This window comes from Schistocerca piceifrons, chromosome 7, assembly GCF_021461385.2.
Source record: "Schistocerca piceifrons isolate TAMUIC-IGC-003096 chromosome 7, iqSchPice1.1, whole genome shotgun sequence".
Classification (NCBI taxonomy): domain Eukaryota; kingdom Metazoa; phylum Arthropoda; class Insecta; order Orthoptera; family Acrididae; genus Schistocerca; species Schistocerca piceifrons.
In genome coordinates, this window is record NC_060144.1 from 453949545 (window position 1) to 453969677 (window position 20133).

General features: G+C 39.6%; 1 protein-coding gene across 3 annotated transcripts in view; it reads right to left on the reverse strand.

Annotated features, from left to right (window-relative positions):
- The window catches only part of LOC124804646 (transmembrane protein 131), a 382072-nt gene that overhangs the window by 225043 nt on the left and 136896 nt on the right, over nucleotides 1-20133 (reverse strand). For all 3 annotated transcript variants that reach the window (XM_047264868.1, XM_047264869.1, XM_047264867.1), the window contains exons 11-12: nucleotides 19450-19706; nucleotides 17741-17917 (exon numbers count right to left, since the gene is read on the reverse strand). In XM_047264868.1, the coding sequence (XP_047120824.1) occupies nucleotides 17741-17917; nucleotides 19450-19706 (434 nt within the window). The remainder of the gene's footprint in view (nucleotides 1-17740; nucleotides 17918-19449; nucleotides 19707-20133) is intronic.

Sequence of the window (20133 nt, forward strand, 5' to 3'; positions counted from 1 at the left end):
GCTTAGAACAGGGTTTCCATCTGAGCTCTTGATGTTCATACAAGTGGTTCTCTTATCTCCAAAGGTCTCTTTGATTTTCCTGTAGGCAGTATCTATCTTACCCCTAGTGAGATAAGCCTCTACATCCTTACATTTGTCCTCTAACCATCCCCGCTTAGTCATTTTGAACTTCCTGTCGATCTCATGTTTTAGACGTTTGTACTCCTTTTTGCCTGCTTCATTTACTGCATTTTTATATTTTCTCCTTTCATCAATTAAATTCAATATTTCTTCTGTTACCCAAGGATTTCTACTAGCCCTCGTCTTTTTACCTACTTGATACTCTGCTGCCTTCACTACTTCATCCCTCAAAGCTACCCATTCTTCTTCTACTGTATTTCTTTCCCCCATTCCTGTCAATTGTTCCCTTATGCTCTCCCTGAAACTCTCTACAACCTCTGGTTCTTTCAGTTTATCCAGGTCCCATCTCCTTAAATTCCCACCTTTTTGCAGTTTCTTCAGTTTTAATCTACAGGTCATAACCAATAGATTGTGGTCAGAGTTCACATCTGCCCCTGGAAATGTCTTACAATTTAAAACCTGGTTCCTAAATCTCTGTCTAACCATTATATAATCTATCTGAAACCTGTCAGTATCTCCAGGCTTCTTCCATGTATACAGCCTTCTTTTATGATTCTTGAACCAAGTGTTAGCTATGATTAAGTTGTGCTCTGTGCAAAATTCTTTCATTTCTTAGCCCCAATCCATATTAACCTACTACGTTTCCTTCTCTCCCTTTTCCTATTACCGAATTCCAGTCACCCATGACTATTAAATTTTTGTCACCCTTCACTATCTGAATAATTTCATACATTTCATCAATCTCTTCGTCATCTGCGGTGCTAGTTGGCATATAAACTTGCACTACTGTGGCAGGCGTGGGCTTTGTATCTATCTTGGCCACAATAATGTGTTCACTATGCTGCTTGTAGTAGCTTACCCTAATTCCTACTTTTTTATTCATTATTAAACCTACTCCTGCATTACCCCTATTTGATTTTGTATTTATAACTGTACACATGATCAGAATTTCTTTGGATTTTCTGCCAGGTTTCAAGACAAAGTCTCGTCGTGGGAACTATTATAAGCATCTCACATTGAAGTTTGGGCTAAATTTTGAGCTTTTTAAAAAGATTGCCAATCTTGGAGATTTTGCATTCATTTGAATTTGGCATGCTATTTTTGTTGTTTCTGCAACAATGTTCTGATCTGTTTTGTGTACCAAGGGAGATCAGCTCTGTAGTGGACTGGCAAGACAGCCAATCCACCGTGACGGGTAGCCGAAAGGCACGGGTTTAAGCTCACGGAAACTGGCGTGAGGTCTGGAACAGGACAATGTAATTAATATAGCCAATAAGGTACGTTGCTGCTGGAATACTTAACTTTAATCCATAATTGGTGTACATAATTACAATCTCAAAATAAACTGGTAATGGCACCTTGCTAGGTCGTAGCAAATGACGTAGCTGAAGGCTATGCTAACTATCGTCTCGGCAAATGAGAGCATATTTGTCAGTGTAGCATCGCTAGCAAAGTCGGCTGCACAACTGGGGAGAGTGCTAGGACGTCTCACTAGACCTGCCGTGTGGTGGTGCTCGTTCTGCAATCACTGACAGTGGCGACACGCGGGTCTGACGTATACTAACGGACCGCAGCCGATTTAAAGGCTACCACCTAGCAAGTGTGGTGTCTGGCGATGACACCACAAGCTCTGTCATTTACAAATCTCTCAATTGCTGTTGATACTATTTCTTTGTATTCAAGACACATCTTGTTTACACATACTGGGATATTGTTGACTTGGATGGAGTGGCGGTGGTCTCTCAGGAAGGGGCAAGTGAATTTTTATACGCTTTTTAAAATAGCTATATTTTTGTTTCTTTTGGGAGGAAATGGAAGTTATGGTATTCAGTCTTGCTACCTCTACCCATTTTGGTGCATGTTATTAGCTCAGTATTATTTGTTCCTAAGAGGTTAAGTGCATTTTCACAACCATTTACTATTCGAGTGGGCTCATGAACTAACTGCTCCAAACAATTTAGAATTCATTTAGCACAACTTCAGAGGATGTTTTATGCATACCTCCAGATTCATAACCTTCAGATTTAAACATGTATTTTCATCAACATATTGAGGGTAAATTGATGTCACCACCAACTACAATTTTGTGAGTTGGGTATGTGTTTGAAATTAGACTTAAGTTTTCTTTGAACCTTTCAGAAATTGTATCATGTGAGTTGGGAGGGCGGTACAAGGATCCAATTATTGTTTTATTCTGGTTGCCAAGAATGATCTCCACTCACTCTAGCACACAGGAACTATCTACTTCAATTTTGTTACAAGATTAACTACTCCTAACAGCAACAAACACGCCACCGCCAACTGTGTTTACCCTATCCTTCCGGAACACCATTACATCCTTTGAAAAAATTTTGGCTGAATTTATCTCCGGCTTCAGCCAGCTTTCAGTGCCTGTAAAAAATCTGAGATCAGTGCTTTCTATTAGCACTTGGAGCTCTGGTACTTTCCAATCACAGCTAAGACAATTTACAATTATTATATTGATGGTTCCTAAACCTACATTCTTCATGTGTTCAACCTGCACCCTCTCACAGTGAAGCTCTTCTTGTGTCTCACACAGACCATCTAGCCGAAAAAATTAGGAATCCCTTCTAAACACTCTTAATCTCAAACCCCTCAAACAGTTCAGATTTACTGAGTACATCTTCATTATCTTGGGGGAGGGTGAAGACACCTTATCCACGTTCCATCAGAACCTCAACACCTCAGTACCCATTTACTTCACCTATTCCTCCTAAGACCAACAAGCCACCTTCCTCAATGTTGACCTCCACCTCAAAAAAGGCTACAACTGTACTTCCATTCACATCAAACCTACCAACCACTGACAATTCCACTTCAACAGCTATCACCACTCCGAAAAGAAAAAAAAAGTCCTTTACATATAGCCTAGCCAACTGTGGTCATCACATCTGTAGTGATGAGCATCCCCTCTCAAAATATGCCAAAGAACTCACTGAGGCATCCAAAGAGTGAAATTACTCTCCTAAACTTGTCTCATGATGCAATAACACTATGGACTGAAGCAAATGAATCACATTCTCCACCGAGGTTTCAACTACCTCTCATTGTGGCCTCAAATGAGTAATACAGTATGTTCCCCACCCTTCCCACAGTGGAATTCCACCATCCACCCAACCTAAGCAATATCCTTCTACATCCCTCTCCCACCCTTACTCCTAATCCCTTGTCTCATGGCTCATATCACTGCAACAGACATAGATGCAAGATCTGTCCCATACATCCGCTCACTACTGCCTACTCCAATTCTGTCACATGCGAATTTAACCCTATCAAAGGCATGGCCACTTGTGAAAGCAGCCATGATGTCAACCAAATGTTCGGCATTCTACCTAGGCATGACAACTAATAAGCACTCTGTCTGCATGAAAGGCCACTGCCAAACAGTGGCCAAGAGAGAGCTAGTTCAACAAGTTGCAGAGCATGCCATCCAACACAATGTTCTGGATTTCATTGGCAGACTCACGGCCTATGGCATCTAAATTCTTCCACAAACACCCATTTTTTCCAAATTGTGCAGCTGGAAACTTACCCTGCAATTTATTCCCCATTCCTGTAACCCCCTGGCCTCCACCTTTGCTAGTCCTTATCCTCCACATGCTTATCCACTTCTGATCCCAGTCCCACCTTTCGCAAGCCTTCTAATCTGCTAGCCCACCAGTACTCCTGCGTACATAGTGAAACCCCTAGCTTACATTTTCGTACGATCCAGAATTAGGAAAACTGCAAAACTGAGGAAAAAGAAGGAATTGAGAAAAACATTAAAACCCAGTATAAAACCTATATAAATGAAGGCAATGAAATGTGTAGTAAAATGTTTGTACAATAATCTGTGGTAATGAATTTCATCAGTACTTAAAAAATCACAGATGCGTAACAGTAAGTGAAAACTCATAAAAAATTGAAACTGGTATCTGTGTACAAGGTAATCAAGCTATTTTCAGACATGCTATGACCACGAATTATATACCAAAACAGGTGTTTGAGACATTTTTGTGTTAGCCAAGAAAAAAAGCAAAAATTGATAAACATAGGGAATTAAACCAAAAATTGAAGTACAGTGAAAGGCATCAAAATCTAACATGTGGGGGTGCATGTATTTTCCTTCTGTAGCCAATGGCAATTTACTTGGGTTATATGGATGTGAAGCTATTACATTCAGGAAAAAAGATGAAGAAAAACTGTTGATATTTGAAAGAAAAATACTAAGAAAAATATTTGGACCAATCTTCGATGAAAATGTCATGGAGTGAAGCATAAGGAAAAATGAAGAACTACGGGAGCTGTACAAACATAGTACCATTGTGGAAATGTTAAAGAAGAGAAGACTGAACTGGGCTGGTCATGTAGCAAGGATGCCGGAGAACAGAGTACCCAAAATAGCATCCACTAAGAAATTAGAAGGAAAGAGAAGAAGAGGAAGACCTCGAATTAGGTGGATGGAGAATATCCGGGAAGATGCAGCTAGGATGGGCATCAACTCTGATTGGACAACAATTTCCCTGGATAGAAATAATTGGAAGAGGCTCGTAGAGCAGGTGTATGGTCGATAAGGCCTTAGGCACGTGTAAAGTAAAGTAAAGTAAAAGTAAAGTAAGTAGACTTCAAGCCGTGTATACACTAAGCTTGAAACACGTTTTTGAAGCATGTTTTTCAGCTAACTATTTGGTGTGGAATCCATTTGGAAACATCTTCTGAAACACAGGAACATCTATTCATAGCAGTGTCCATACAGATCAAAGGAAACAATGTTTTGGGCCAGCTACCACATATGACCACTGAACGGCCTGAGTGTATGTTTATGTGTCGCATTGTGTCATCTGTTGTATAGAGTTGATAGTGTTTTGTTTTCTCTCTGTATTAGGTTTTTCCAGGGGGGAGGGGGAGGGGGGGGGGGGAGTGGGGGTGGGGGGAATGCAGTGGATGAGACAGCAGACTGCCAGCCAAGTTGTTATAGTTGTACCAGGCTGATGGCTGTTTGTGGAATACATGAAGCAAGCAGTATAAGAACAGCAATACAGCAGGAAGCTCTCCAGAAAACTGCTGCTACATTTAGTAGAATACTGATAAAGACTGCGTGGCAAAGAAAATAAGGTCATTTGTCATAGCTTGCTTCAAAATGCGAAATAAATACTCAAGGCTCTGGAACGAATCTCCTGTTGACAAAAAACTAAGACTAACAACATGTCGTTGTAATGGCTTTCCCGAAATTTCTATTTTTTTTTTTTTTTTTTTTTTTTTTTTTTTTTTTTTTTTTTTTTTTTTTTTTAAGTAACGGCAACACCATATTTGCCAGAAATTCAAAATCGTTAGATGATATCCAAGTGAAATTAGGGAAATCAGAGCTGTCTTCCATATTCAGTTCCCATTTGTCTCAAGTTTTTCCCACCAGTTGTTCTATGGTATGCTTTCGCTCGTCAAAGACGATGGCTGTACGCAAACCAACAATTCGATTCCAAACAACAACTTATCCAATTTTGTCAACCATTAACAACTACTATACATACTCTCTACAGAAATAATATCATAGTTTTAAAACCAGTTATCAAATTCTTTGATAAACGCAACCTTACCTTGTAAAACTATGATACACAGAGATGTTTATGACCCTCAGGAGACAAGTCATGATAAATAAATAAATAAATAAAGAATGAACAACAATGACACTGTCTTTCATTTTGCTTGCATGAACCTTTGAGTATTAATACGCAGCAGCACACATTACAGTTTCCTCACTGCCAGACATGACATGGCAGACAATGCAAAAACAACACGACAAATAGCATAGCACATGATGAAAGTACACTGAGATATGTTCGCTGCCAGTGTGGACAGAAACACAGACAAAAAACGAAATGAGAAACACATACAAAACACTGTAGGAAATAATGTTGCCAACAGAAAAATATTTCCAGTGGTAGTGTGGATGCCACTTCACACTACTAATGCAGTTGTGACATCACTAGTGGTCTTTCGACTATTGTCTTTTGCGAGTGCTTGTGAATGATCCCCGTGCGAACTGTGTGCACTTCAATTATTCATTTCCTTTGCAGTAATATTATCATGGAGATGCTGAGTTGCAGATATGCACAACAAAAAGATTTTCACACTTTCGGCCAATGGCCTTTGTCAACAATAGACACACATATGCATACACTCATGCAAACGTAACTCTCTCTCTCTCTCTCTCTCTCTCTCTCTCTCTCTCTCTCTCACACACACACACACACACACACACACACACACACACACACACACACACTGTTACATTCCATCCTAATTTTCCATTGTTTGATTTTCTTTGTAGTGTGTGATGTATGAGCACAGTATGCTATTTCAAAGCAACGGTGCACTGAAAGTACCATATCACAAATGTCATACTTATCATTAAACGTCAGTTAATAAAGCACCAACAATGTAAGGGTTCAAGAGGTCTTATGATAATTAATGCACAATACAAAATTCAGATGAGTAAGCTGTCGCATAATGTTATTGTCATGGTTTGTTATCACGTTCATTATGATCATAATACAATATGTTCTGCAGTGTTCATTGCTGATAAACATTTCTGTCTGCTTAGAGAACGAAGGATGAAATAAATATATGCCTGTTTATTTCCGAATGTGTGGTGATTTCTGAGTGTGTGGTTATGCAGAAACCTAGAGGGCAGATTACATTCATGTGAGTGAAATGAGAAGCAATAAAATTTGTATTGTTCCTTTTCAAAAATACTTTGCTGTTTATTTCTGAATATGTGGAGATTTCCGAGTGTGTTGTTAGGTAGGAACCTAAGAGAACAGCTTAAATTGTTCAGGGTGTATACGTGGACAAGGAAAAAAAATTCCAGGGTTTTTCCCGGATCTCCCAGTTAAAAATATACTTTCTCCTGGGTGAAAACACACTTTTTTTCCCTCAGAACTGTAAAATTTGTCTGTCATTTGAATGATTATGGTTTTATACAGCGGCTTATAATTTCCCGGCACTTTATAACACACGGGAAAAAAATATGTTTTGGAATGTTCTTTGATGTGCAGCAACATGTACGCTGCAAAACTATTACGAAAGTATAAATTCGCATTCCACCAAACACCATATGTTACTTTCCAAAGCACTGAAATCGAGATTGTGATGCGTTTTTATAAGCCAGTCATAGCTCATGTCACGTGATCTTGCTAGCCGATAACAGCGGATATTCAGAGCATAGGACACATGATGTAGTCAGTCAATAGCAACATCACTGTTAAGTAGCGCAAACACACGAACAGGAAAAGTTAATGGTTTAAATTAATATACGTAGTGTTGCTACAAGGAAACAAAGCTTTCATATGTAATATTTGTCTCTAATCCTTAGGATGGATAGGATGTGTGATTGCTGTGTACGGATGCAGGAGGAGCTGGCCACTGTTCGCGAACAGCTGAGGGTGTTGATGGCCGCGGTCAGCCGTCTTCAGGCTGCTGCCTCGGAGTGTAGCGGCAGTGGGGAGTCTGGTGCGTCGCATGGTACACCCCAGGTGTTACATGCTTCACCCACTGTCCCTGCTGTCGAGACATCTTCACGGGTACCGGGCGCGGTTGGGCCACCCTCTCCCCAAGGGGAGTGGTGGGTTCAGTGGCGTTCGCGGCGCACGAGGCGGAGGGTCAATGGGGAGGCTGGCTGTGTGGCATTGCCCGCTCTGCCTGTGAGTGGACATGTGGCTGCTCCTTCAGCAAGATCCAAGCAGGCACACGGGGGGAGGGGTTTATTAGTTATTGGGAGCTCCAACGTTAGGCGGGTGATGGAGCCCCTTAGGGAAATAGCGGAAAGGTCGGGGAAGAAGGCCAGTGTTCACTCTGTCTGCTTGCCAGGGGGTCTCATCTGAGATGTGGAGGAGACCCCTCCGGCGGCGATAGAGAGCACTGGGTGCACCTGACTGCAAATTGTTGCTCATGTCGGCACCAATGACTCCTGCTGTCTGGGTTCAGAGGTCATCCTCAGTTCGTACAGGCGGTTGGCAGAATTGGTGAAGGCGAAAAGCCTCGCTCGCGGGGTGGAATCAAAGCTAACTATTTGTAGTATCGTTCCCAGAACCGATCGTGGTCCTCTGGTTTGGAGCCGAGTGGAAGGCTTAAACCAGAGGCTCAGACGATTCTGCGGAGATCTGGGGTGCAAATTTCTCGACCTCCGCTATCGGGTGGAGAAATGTAGGGTCCCCCTGAACAGGTCAGGCGTGCACTACATGCCAGAAGCGGCTACAAGGGTAGCGGAGTATGTGTGGAGTGCACATGTGGATTTTTTAGGTTAGAGAATTCCCTCCCTCGGCTCGACAAGACGCCTCCTGAGATGTGGCAAGGTAGGAGTAAGCAAAATGCAACAGGGAATAACAATATTAATGTGCTAATAGTAAACTGCAGGAGTGTCTACAGAAATGTCCCAGACAGAAAGTTGGCTGAAACCAGACATAAACAGTAATTAAATCTTAAACTCAGATTGGAATGTATACCGCAGGGACAGGCTAGACAGTGAAGGGGGAGGCGTGTTTATAGCGATAAGAAGTGCAATAGTATCGAAGGAAATTGACGGAGATCCGAAATTTGAAATGATTTGGGTGAAGATCACAGTTAAAGCAGGCTCAGACATGGTAATTGGATGTGTCTATAGGCCCCCTGGCTCAGCAGCTGTTGTGGCTGAAGGATAATTTGGAAAATATTTCGAGTACATTTCCCCACCATGTTATAGTTCTGGGTGGAGATTTTAATTTTCTGGATATAGACTGGGAGACTCAAACATTCATAACGGGTGACAGGGACAAAGAATCCAGTGAATCCAGTGAATTCTTTTTTAACTGCTTTATCTGAAAACTACCTTGAACAGTTAAACAGAGAACCGACTGTGGCGATAACATATTAGACCTTCTGGTGACAAACAGACCCAAACTATTTGAAACAGTTAACGCAGGACAGCGAATCAGCGATCATAAAGCGGTTACAGCATCGATGATTTCAGCCGTAAATAGAAATATTAAAAAAGGTAGGAAGATTTTTCTGTTTAGCAAAAGTGACAAAAAGCAGATTACAGAGTACCTGACAGATCAACACAATAGTTTTGTCTCAAGTACAGATAGTGTTGAGGATCAGTGGACAAAGTTCAAAACCATCGTACAATACACCATCGTACAATATGCGTTAGATGAGTGTGTGCCAAGCAAGATCGTAAGAGATGGAAAAGAGCCACCGTGGTACAACAACTGAGTTAGAAAACTGATGCGGAAGCAAAGGGAACTTCACAGCAAACATAAACATAGCCAAAGCCTTGCAGACAAACAAAAATTACACGAAGCGAAATGTAGTGTGAGGAGGGCTACACGAGAGGCGTTCAATGAATTCGAAAGTAAAGTTCTATGTACTGACTTGGCAGAAAATCCTAAGAAATTTTGGTCTTATGTCAAAGCGGTAGGTGGATCAAAACATAATGTCCAGACACTCTGTGACCAAAATGGTACTGAAACAGAGGATGACAGACTAAAGGCCGAAATACTAAATGTCTTTTTCCAAAGCTGTTTCACAGAGGAAGACTGCACTGTAGTTCCTTCTCTAGATTGTCGCGCAGATGACAAAATGGTAGATATCGAAATAGATGACAGACGGATAGAGAAACAATTAAAATCGCTCAAAAGAGGAAAGGCCGCTGGACCTGATGGGATACCAGTTCGATTTTACACAGAGTACGCGAAGGAACTTGCCCCCCTTCTTGCAGCAGTGTACCGTAGGTCTCTAGAAGAGCATAGCGTTCCAAAGGTCATCCCCATTTTCAAGAAGGGACGTCGAACAGATGTACAGAACTATAGACCTATATCTCTAACGTCGATCAGTTGTAGAATTTTGGAACACGTATTATGTTCGAGTATAATTACTTTTCTGGAGACTAGAAATCTACTCTGTAGGAATCAGCATGGGTTTCGAAAAAGACGGTCGTGTGAAACCCAGCTCGCGCTATTCGTTCACGAGACTCAGAGGGCCATAGACACGGGTTCACAGGTAGATGTCATGTTTCTTGACTTCCACAAGGCATTCGATACAGTTCCCCACAGTCGTTTAATGAACAAAGTAAGAGCATATGGACTATCCGACCAATTGTGTGATTGGATTGAAGAGTTCCTAAAAAACAGAATGCAGCATGCCATTCTCAATGGAGAGAAGTCTTCCGAAGTAAGAGTGATTTCAGGTGTGCCGCAGGGGAGTGTCATAGGACCGTTGCTATTCACAATATACATAAATGCCCTTGTGGACAACATCGGAAGTTCACTGAGGCTTTTTGCAGATGATGCTGTGGTGTATCGAGAGGTTGTAACAATGGAAAATTGTACTGAAATGCAGGAGGATCTGCAGCGACTTGACGCATGGTGCAAGGAATGGCAATTGAATCTCAATGTAGACAAGTGTAATGTGCTGCGAATATGTAGAAAGATAGATCCCTTATCATTTAGCTACAAAATATCAGGTCAGCAACTGAAAGCAGTTAATTCCATAAATTATCTGGGAGTACGCATTAGGAGTGATTTAAAATGGAATGATCATATAAAGTTGATCGTAGGTAAAGCAGATGCCAGACTGAGATTCATTGGAAGAATCCTAAGGAAATGCAATCCGAAAACAAAGGAGGTAGGTTACAGTACACTTGTTCGCCCACTGCTTGAATACTGCTCAGCAGTGTGGGATCCGTACCAGATAGGGTTGATAGAAGAGATAGAGAAGATCCAACGGAGAGCAGCGCGCTTCGTTACAGGATCATTTATTAATCGCGAAAGCGTTACAGAGATGATAGATAAACTCCAGTGGAAGACTCTGCAGGAGAGACGCTCAGTAGCTCGGTACGGGCTTGTGTTAAAGTTTCGAGAACATACCTTCACCGAATAGTCAAGCAGTATATTGCTCTCTCCTATGTATATCTCGCGAAGAGACCGTGAGGATAAAATCAGAGAGATTAGAGCCCACACAGAAGCATACTTACAATCCTTCTTTCAGCAAACAATACGAGACTGGAATAGAAGGGAGAACCGATAGAGGTACTCAGGGTACCCTCCGCCACACACCGTCAGGTGGCTTGCGGAGTATGGATGTAGATGTAGATGTAAGATTAATAAGCTACAATAGAAGCTAAGCTTTCACATATAATGTTGATATTTTTTGCGCGTTTTACACTTTAATATACGTCACACGAATGTGCCAGTAAAATTTTTAATGCCGACATAAATCTCTGATCTTCTGGGCTTGGAATTCTTCTGAATGGCTTGTCATCAAAGAATTGACTTTTAAATGAGAGTCAAATGCTCTGTGATTTAAGAAATTCATTGCACATTCTCACAAACAGTTCATCTTGCGTAAAAGGAAATTTACTTAGAAAATAATGCTTTTCAAACCACAATTCGCAATATTTTCTCGCGATCTGATTTCTGAGAAATAGATTTGTTCCAGCAGTTGCCAGAGAGAGTGAGTCACCATGTTTGCGCACCTACAATGACGTAGGAAGCTCGTATGTTCCTATGTGTAAAACATTAAAAGATCTAAAATTATTTCATAAAAGAAGCAAGAGAACAGAGGATACTCCAAGAGCGTCGGAATTTCGTGAACCATACTGAAATTGATAATTCGCCTTAAAGTGCACATTTGTATATCCAGACTCCCAACGAAGTAGACCTCGACCTGATATTAAGTTTTCAGTGTAGTTTTCAGGATGTAAATTTTCTTGGAGTACCAGTACTGTATTATCTCTTGTTTGGTTCTTTATTATGGCATAATGCCATACATGCTAGAACATGAAAATGTGCACTTGAAATGCAGCGAATAGTTGAAACTAGCCAACAGTGTGGCATTAAACACTTTGTTTCAAATAAATTGGCTGCCTCAGAGGAAAAGATAAATAAAAGTCGAATTTCTTTAGCAAAGTGACAAAAATAACTTCATTGTTCAGCAAGGTGATTAATGCTTGACTGCCAGAAAGGTGGAAATAAAATAAAACCTGAAACTAATAACATATTTTAGCCCTCCATAATTGTGTGAATGTATGTGTATTCACTTGATAGCTCCCACCTCAGAAATCACTTGTTTTTCATTTGACATGAGAGCAGTAAACAAAGAGGAAACAGCAAAAAATCACTAAATGTAGAAACAGATTACGTGGAGACTACCTCCTACCCCCCCCCCCCCCCTCCCCCCGCACTATAACTCAGACTGCTCTGCGCAGCAACCCCGGATCTACGATATAGGATGACAAAAATTAAAAAAAAAGTATTTTCAAAAATATGTTCATTTATTAGCGCACATCTTTCTGAAGAGTCTGGTTTATAAAACATATAACTTCGAGGAAATGTAAGAAGTGTTATTCGGTCTTAAGTGTGCCAAAGTGCAGTGCCACGCCTCTTCACACAGCATACTTCTACCACACGTCACTGTATTTCGCACTGTGGAATTCAAATGTGTATATTTTGTAGTGGATGCCATCAAACTATATTCAGGATAGCGGAAATTAAAACGTCCTGTGGTGCCTCTCCTGCTTCAAGTTGCCCCCGTTTGACATCCTGCCCTCTTTTTTTAAAAAAAAACCCTCACAATTAATACTGGATGGGATTATTTGTAACCAGAAGAACAATAATTCTTCAGAAAATTTGGACTCTTTATTGCCTATTAGCTAATAACTTACTGTTTTCTGTGACATAAAATTAAATATAGGACACATATGTACAAGAGACAAGCAAAACAGTACGCATTACAGTACGCATTTATTCAGTCCTTAGCTCCTAGCATTTTTTCTGTCTATCTTGCTACAGCTTTACATGGCGTGCTTTCCTTTATGTGTAAGAATCTATTACCCCATCAAAATTTGTCAAACGTTTTGCTACATGAAAAATCGTAATATTGTTCTCTGATACTGAGAAAGCCATTAAAACAAATAGTACCCAAGATGAACATCAACAAAAGCAAAACGAGGATAATGGAATGTAGTCGAATCAAGTCGGGTGATGCTGAGGGAATTAGATTAGGAAATGACACACTTAAAGTAGTAAAGGAGTTTTGCTATTGGGGGAGCAAAATAACTCACGATGGTCAAAGTAGAGAGGATATAAAATGTAAACTGGCAATGGCAAGGAAAGCGTTTTTGAAGAACAGAAATTTGTTAACATCGAGTATAGATTTAAGTGTCAGGAAGTCGTTTCTGAAAGTATTTCTATGGAGTGTAGCCATGTATGGAAGTGAAACATGGACGATAAATAGTTTGGACAAGAAGAGAATAGAAGCTTTTGAAATGTGGTGCTACAGAAGAATGCTCAAGATTAGATGGGTAGAACACATAACTAATGAGGTGGTACTGAATAGGATTGGGGAGAAGAGGAGTTTGTGGCACAACTTGACAAGAAGAAGGGATCGGTTGGTAGGACATGTTCTGAGGCATCAAGGGATCACCGATTTAGTATTGGAGAGCAGCGTGGAGGGTAAAAATCGTAGAGGGAGACCAAGAGATGAATACACTATACAGATTCAGAAGGATGTAGGCTACAGTACATATTGGGAGATGAAGAAGCTTGCACAGGACAGAGTAGCATGAAGAGCTGCATCAAACCAGTCTCAGGACTGAAGATCACAACAACAACAACAACAACAACAACAACAACAACAACCCAAGACTGGTGTGGTTTCTCAATCTGATTATGACTAGTTTGTCACTGTCTACTAGATTAAAAAAAATAGGCCTTTCTGATATTGCAGCAATTGTAGCACACACCAAATAAGTGAGACTATTTTGGTAATAATGGTAACTTTTATAATACGACAGAATATAATTCACGAGGTACCAATATGAAATGCCTATTTAGCCTACTACAAGCAAAAAGGTTTATGTTAGGAAATAGTTTCACATTTCATTCATATGCTCCAGTTTCTCAAGCATTGAGATCGAAAAGTAGTACTAGGAAATTTTTGTATAAATTTGGAATCGTCATATTCTTCCGTAATTTGTGTGATGTACCCATTTCTTCTCCTTCCTCATTCTAACAAACAATCTTCTCATCACTAATTCTGTAACTATTCCTACCACTGACAAAACTCGTTCTCCGGTTAACTCTACTAACCCTTACAGAATCACCGTTTTAGTTATCCAGCGCGATTATTCTCCGGTTAGGCATTATTACGTGTTCGTACTACGCGTTTTCCGCACTACTCTCAGAATAATCTTAGGTGGCTGTTACAGGGGTCTGTACAACTGGCCGTTACTAGTGCAGCGGTCTGGCCACAAATTTTCCATCAGAATTTCATTTTCTTGGATGCACATAATCTTTCATACCTGTTATTCCTGTTAGTCGTTTATTTCCAGTTTGGTAGTCTGAATCCTGGATTTCGCTGGTAATTATAACAATGCTAGTCATTCGCAAACCCAGTCAATCACATAAACAAACGGCGATTGACATTCACCCGTTCAGCTTTATTCGCTCCGCTCGTATATCCCTGTTCCCCCCTGTCAGCAAGAAAGGTTATTTCTAGATGGATTCCTCTGGCAGAGACTTCATGTACACTAAGCACGCATTCAAATATCAACTTCTAATTCATTCAGAAATCAACTTGGAATGTGTTCAAAAACCAATAGGGATGCATTTCAAAATCATCTAAACTATCGATAAACCAACGTGCGCTAGATGCCAGGCGGTTTGTGAAACAAGGTTTTTCTCCTCAAGAATATGAAATTGCTCCCCACCCCCAAGAAATTTCCGCCCAGTTCAGATACCCCAGTTTGCTACTTACACAGCCGCCAACAGCAGCATTTCTGTAGCCAGAAGCGGGAGAAGGTACTACTCATACGCGACTTAACTGCGCATGCGCATGAGCCCACTAATAACTGCTTAAATGAATCTAATGTAAACAATTGTGACGTCATGCTCATAGGAGGTAATTTGTTGTTAAGGAGCATTCCATAGTCTTCCTAACGCCTTTCACACATTTTGCTGTTGGCAGACACTTGTATGAGCTTTGTGTGTATTTAAATGGCGCACTTCCATTGCAATTTAAGCTTTATTCTCACATTCATGTTTTGTTGCTGCAGTATTATTCTGCAGTAGCGGGATACAGAAATACACATTGTTAGAGTATTGGTTCTTACCAGTCAAAATTACAAAAAATTAACTGAAAACTAAAACAATGAAAACTTCCCGGAATTCTAAAAAATTCCCAGGTTTTTCCTGATTTTGTCCCGGATGAAAACATTCCCGGGTCTTTCCCAGATCTCCCGGTTGTCCCGGGTCGTATACACCCTGTTGTTGCAAATTAAATGATGAGCAATGACATTCATATTCTTCCATGTCCTTCACATGTTGCACAATCACAAACATAATCCCCAAAGAGTTCTTGCTACAACTGAGATCCTCCTATCACTAACAGGTCCATAAAAATCAACTTGAGGTTACAGCTATCGACAAATCGATAGTCTCATTCCTAATAGCCTTCACAGCTCCATCACATCATGATTACATCAGTTCCTGCAAAAAGTATGTAAAACATACTCAACCGATCATCATTGTGCAATGAAGCTACACATTGCAAGTTGTGTTGGCAATGCCGATTGTCGATTACGTCAGCATTTCCACTCTCATGTCTCCCCTCTCCACAATAGCCTGAAATATTCTCTTAACTCCACCATCATCCACATTGTGAACCGTCTGTCTTTTGTGTCACTTATAACTCCTTCAGTCACATCAAATGTCAATAGGAATAAAGCGGGACGAAGTCAAACGAGATGGCGAGTAAGAACACAGAATCGAGTAAATCTTACTAAGAAGAAAAATAAAAAGAGAATTTTTAGCATTGATCTTATCGTTTTTTCACAGGGGCTATTAATTTATGATGTAGAATCGTGAAAAATGTAAAATCGGAGAACATAAAAATCGAAGTTCCACTGCAGTCATTTCCCCTTCTCTACTACCCCCTCGATCCACACAGCTTCCCTATGGAGCATCCAGGAACTCACTATCCTGTTACCAATATGCCCATGGCCATTCCCACAGGCAACACTAACATTTTCCTCCTAACCCTACCCTGCTACCCCTCCTTAGCCCCCCACTTCCTCTGTACCCCCCACTACTTACCACAGCAAAGTTCACTGCTCACCTCAGTTGCAGTAGCAGTCGGGTCACAGTGCCCGGGGATGACAGAGGTCATGTATGAGAGCTGCGTTTGTGTGAATGTGCGTGAATTTTGTTGTCTATGTTTGATGATGGACTTAGTCCAATATTTGAGTGATATGCAGCATCTTCTTCATTGTGCCTGTCTGTCATTCCACAACTCCTTGACATGGTGAGTAGCTACACAAGGGGTGAACAATAATTGTTTACATTGTATTACAGTGCTGTAGAGGAAGTCAAGATGAACAATTTGATACAGGGTGCCTGAGGTCTATGAAGTCGAGAACAAAAATTTGGACTACAAGAATTACTTCCCGTATTTTACCATTTTTGGTCTTTACTGACTAGGCTATTATGCCACCAGCTTAGTTGGTTGTTCTGTTAAACATTATTAATTTTAACTTTTCCATGAGTATATTGGAAACATTATGCAAAAACTAATTATGCTTACAATTTGCTCTTAACTCAACCCCCGCAAACACAGCAGTTTTGTAGTACGAAGACCAGACAAACAAAAAGATTTCAAAGTTAATTTTAAAATTTATACAAATGTGATTTTTATAATTTGTAAGTTCACAACTAAGCTGGCACATAATGGATTAATAATAATAATAATAAATAATAATAATAATAATAATAATAATAATAATAATAATAATAATATAACCAGACAATAAAGATCAAAAAAGGTCAAATATGATAAAAAATTCATGTAGCCATAAATTTTTGTACAATGATATGAGGAAGTGCCATGAACAACATATTAAAAATCCTAACCAGTGGGGACTGAGTGTAGGAGTGGGGGTGCGTTTGAAAATCACATTTGTACATTTCTCTTGAATAACCCGAAAACAATGGCCTTTAATGAATACTTATCCAAGTATAAAATGAAAAACTATGTTAAAGTTCCTACAAAAGAGGTCTCTTTTTTTCTATGCACTAATACTTTGTACACAGGGAGTGGGAGAATACTGAAAATCTTGTGTACTGTGCAAGCACTGAAGGTTAGGTGGTTTTTGTGGGGCAATTTGTGATAGTTTCTCAACTTGAGGATCACAAATGACCTGTATCAAATTGTTCATCTCAACTTCCTCTACATCACTGTGGTAAGTTGTAAATGATTATCATTTACACTATGTACATTCTTTTCATACTGTTGAAAATGTGGATAATTTGTTCTTAGATAATTTTGGTTCCAATGTGTATAAGAAAAGACAAATTTCCTGGAAAATCGAACAGTGAGGTACATGGGACTGTGATCTGCGCTGTACGAGAAATGAAGCAAGCGACTTGGAGGTACTGTTTGGTGGTAGTTAGTAGCAAACAATGGAGATATCTGACTTTTAGCACACAATTGAAATAACTGGAAAATTAATAGACACTAGAAAATTAAACCAATGTTTTACACATATATTCACAACAAACATATGAAACATAAGAAATGCATGAGCTATTACCTTTTCTAGCTTCCCATTATAATAAAGTAATGGCACTGTTACTACTGAAACATTTGTGTGTAAATATAAATAAGTTTCCAGCTTCAAATCTGGTGGTACAATGTGTTGCTTCAAGGACAACTGAAAAAGCACAGTTGTCTTATCTGGAATTATCACAGTTGGTGTGAAATTCTGTACCTGTAAAGAGCAAAATTACATCACTATTTCAGTGTTCCTATCCTTGGAGATAAAAATATTAAAAGCAAAGCAGAAAAATGAAACTAAAAGATGAAGAAAGAATATGAAATACTCAATACCAGTGAGTTACATGTCTCTGCCTGTAAGATCATGAACAATCTGTACGAACAGCAAGTGAAATCTACTATCCCTAATTTTACAATAACTGTTAGAGGAACCGTTTTAAGTTGCATAGGAAATTTTATTTACTTAATGATGACCAGTTTCAGATGGCTCATCCTTTATTAAATCTTCCTCAAGAATAAAATGCACTGGTTGTTATGATACAAAGCAATGAATGCTTAACAAAATTCCAAACCTGATCAAAGGCAGAGAACAGACCACTTACATAAGTTGCGCATTACAACCAGATGTGCATGTAAGATACGAGCCACAAAACATATAAACATGGCAGTATACAATGTAGTGTCCACACATGAACACCGGTACATGTCAAAACATACAATGAAGCTAAAAAACATACCTGCAATGACTACTAAGCTAAGCCAGTGGCCATGTGTGGTGGTGTATGTCGAAGGATTGGGGCTTTTATTCTAATACAAATTCCTGATAAAATACAATCTTAACAATTTGTGAACAGTCTACATTAATAAAACGATATAAAATATAAAAATGAATGTACATCTGGTATTATGATGCCACATGTGGTGTGCTGAAACTACCACAGAGGGAAACAAAGAAAGGACTCATGGCAAATCAATGACAATACAAACAAACTCAAACAAAATACGGCCTTACATTGGGCCTCAATTTTTCACTCCGTTTCATTTCTATTCTTTCTTTAACTGGCTAAAATCTATCCCAATTGTAAGCTTTGATTTGTCCCTTCTATCAATCATCTCTTGTGAACTTATTTTTAGATTTTAAAACAAATTTAGAGCCATTAGATCTTTGCCCTAGTGTTGCTATTACTTCATCACGCACACAAAAGCATGCGTGTATGCTAACACAAGTGCGTGTGCGAGCGCACGAGCATAAGCACAGGCAAATTCATTTTCATAAGGTAAGTAAATAGATAAATACAGCCTTCTGGAAAAATTTTTAACTATACTTCTTCCTTTCTATTCCCTCCCCTTCATTCAAACTCTCCAATAATTATTTTTGGTCTGCACATCTAACATAGCTTTCAATCTCCTCACCATATTTTTCCGCTTTCAATCACCATATTTTTCCCATTTTGTAAACTTCTAAGATACACATAACTTCAAAAAACTACTGAACAAAATAAAAAATGTTTCCTTTGGTGTAGGATCTGAATGAGAAGAAGAATAAGATGAAAACCAATGCACAAAGCTTTTATCGCTATCTTAAACCTCTGTCAGTTGCAAATCAACAATGGTGCATTAGAGAGAGAGAGAGAGAGAGAGAGAGAGAGTAAAAATAAGGAATTACGTTTAAAAAAAATTAAAGAAAATAACACTTACTGTTAATCAAATATCTCAAGCATACTATGATAGCACAATTTTGCTTACCATAAAGTAAGCTCTTGCTTCCTTATGAAGGGTAACATTAATTAAAGCTATAGGTATCTTGAATGTGTTTTTTACAGTAAAATTTCGAGCACTGCTGTTTCCACCTATGTCAGAGCAGTATTGTGTAACAGATGAATTGAAGTCCAAACCCCCTTCAAGAACTTGTGACATGTAGGGTATTATGAGCTGATGTTGATTCTGTTTACTTCTAATAATTATTTTTCCATTGTAATCTTTGCCTTCAAATGCAGCTTTCCCTGTAAATGCAACAGACCACATGTAACTTCAATGACAATAATACAGAATATGGAAGAGGGGAGGGGAAAAAAAAGGAAGAGACAGAGAGAGAGAGAGAGAGAGAGAGAGAGAGAGAGAGAGAGAGAGAGAGAGAGAGAGAGAGATTCAAAAACTTCAGACATCCAAACAAGAAAAACACACACACACACACACACACACACACACACACACACACAGGAGGTGTTACAGCTGTAAAAGTTTAAATTTTATCTCTCACATGTGGAATTGGATGTATTATTATTACTTTAGTATCAACCTGTTGAGATGCAGGCAGCCACAATGAAAAGACTGTTCACACTCACTCACTCATACAAGCAAGCACACATCTTGCACACGACTGCCATCACCGAGATTCCAAACAGATTTTCAGTCTGAAGTTTCCTTGTT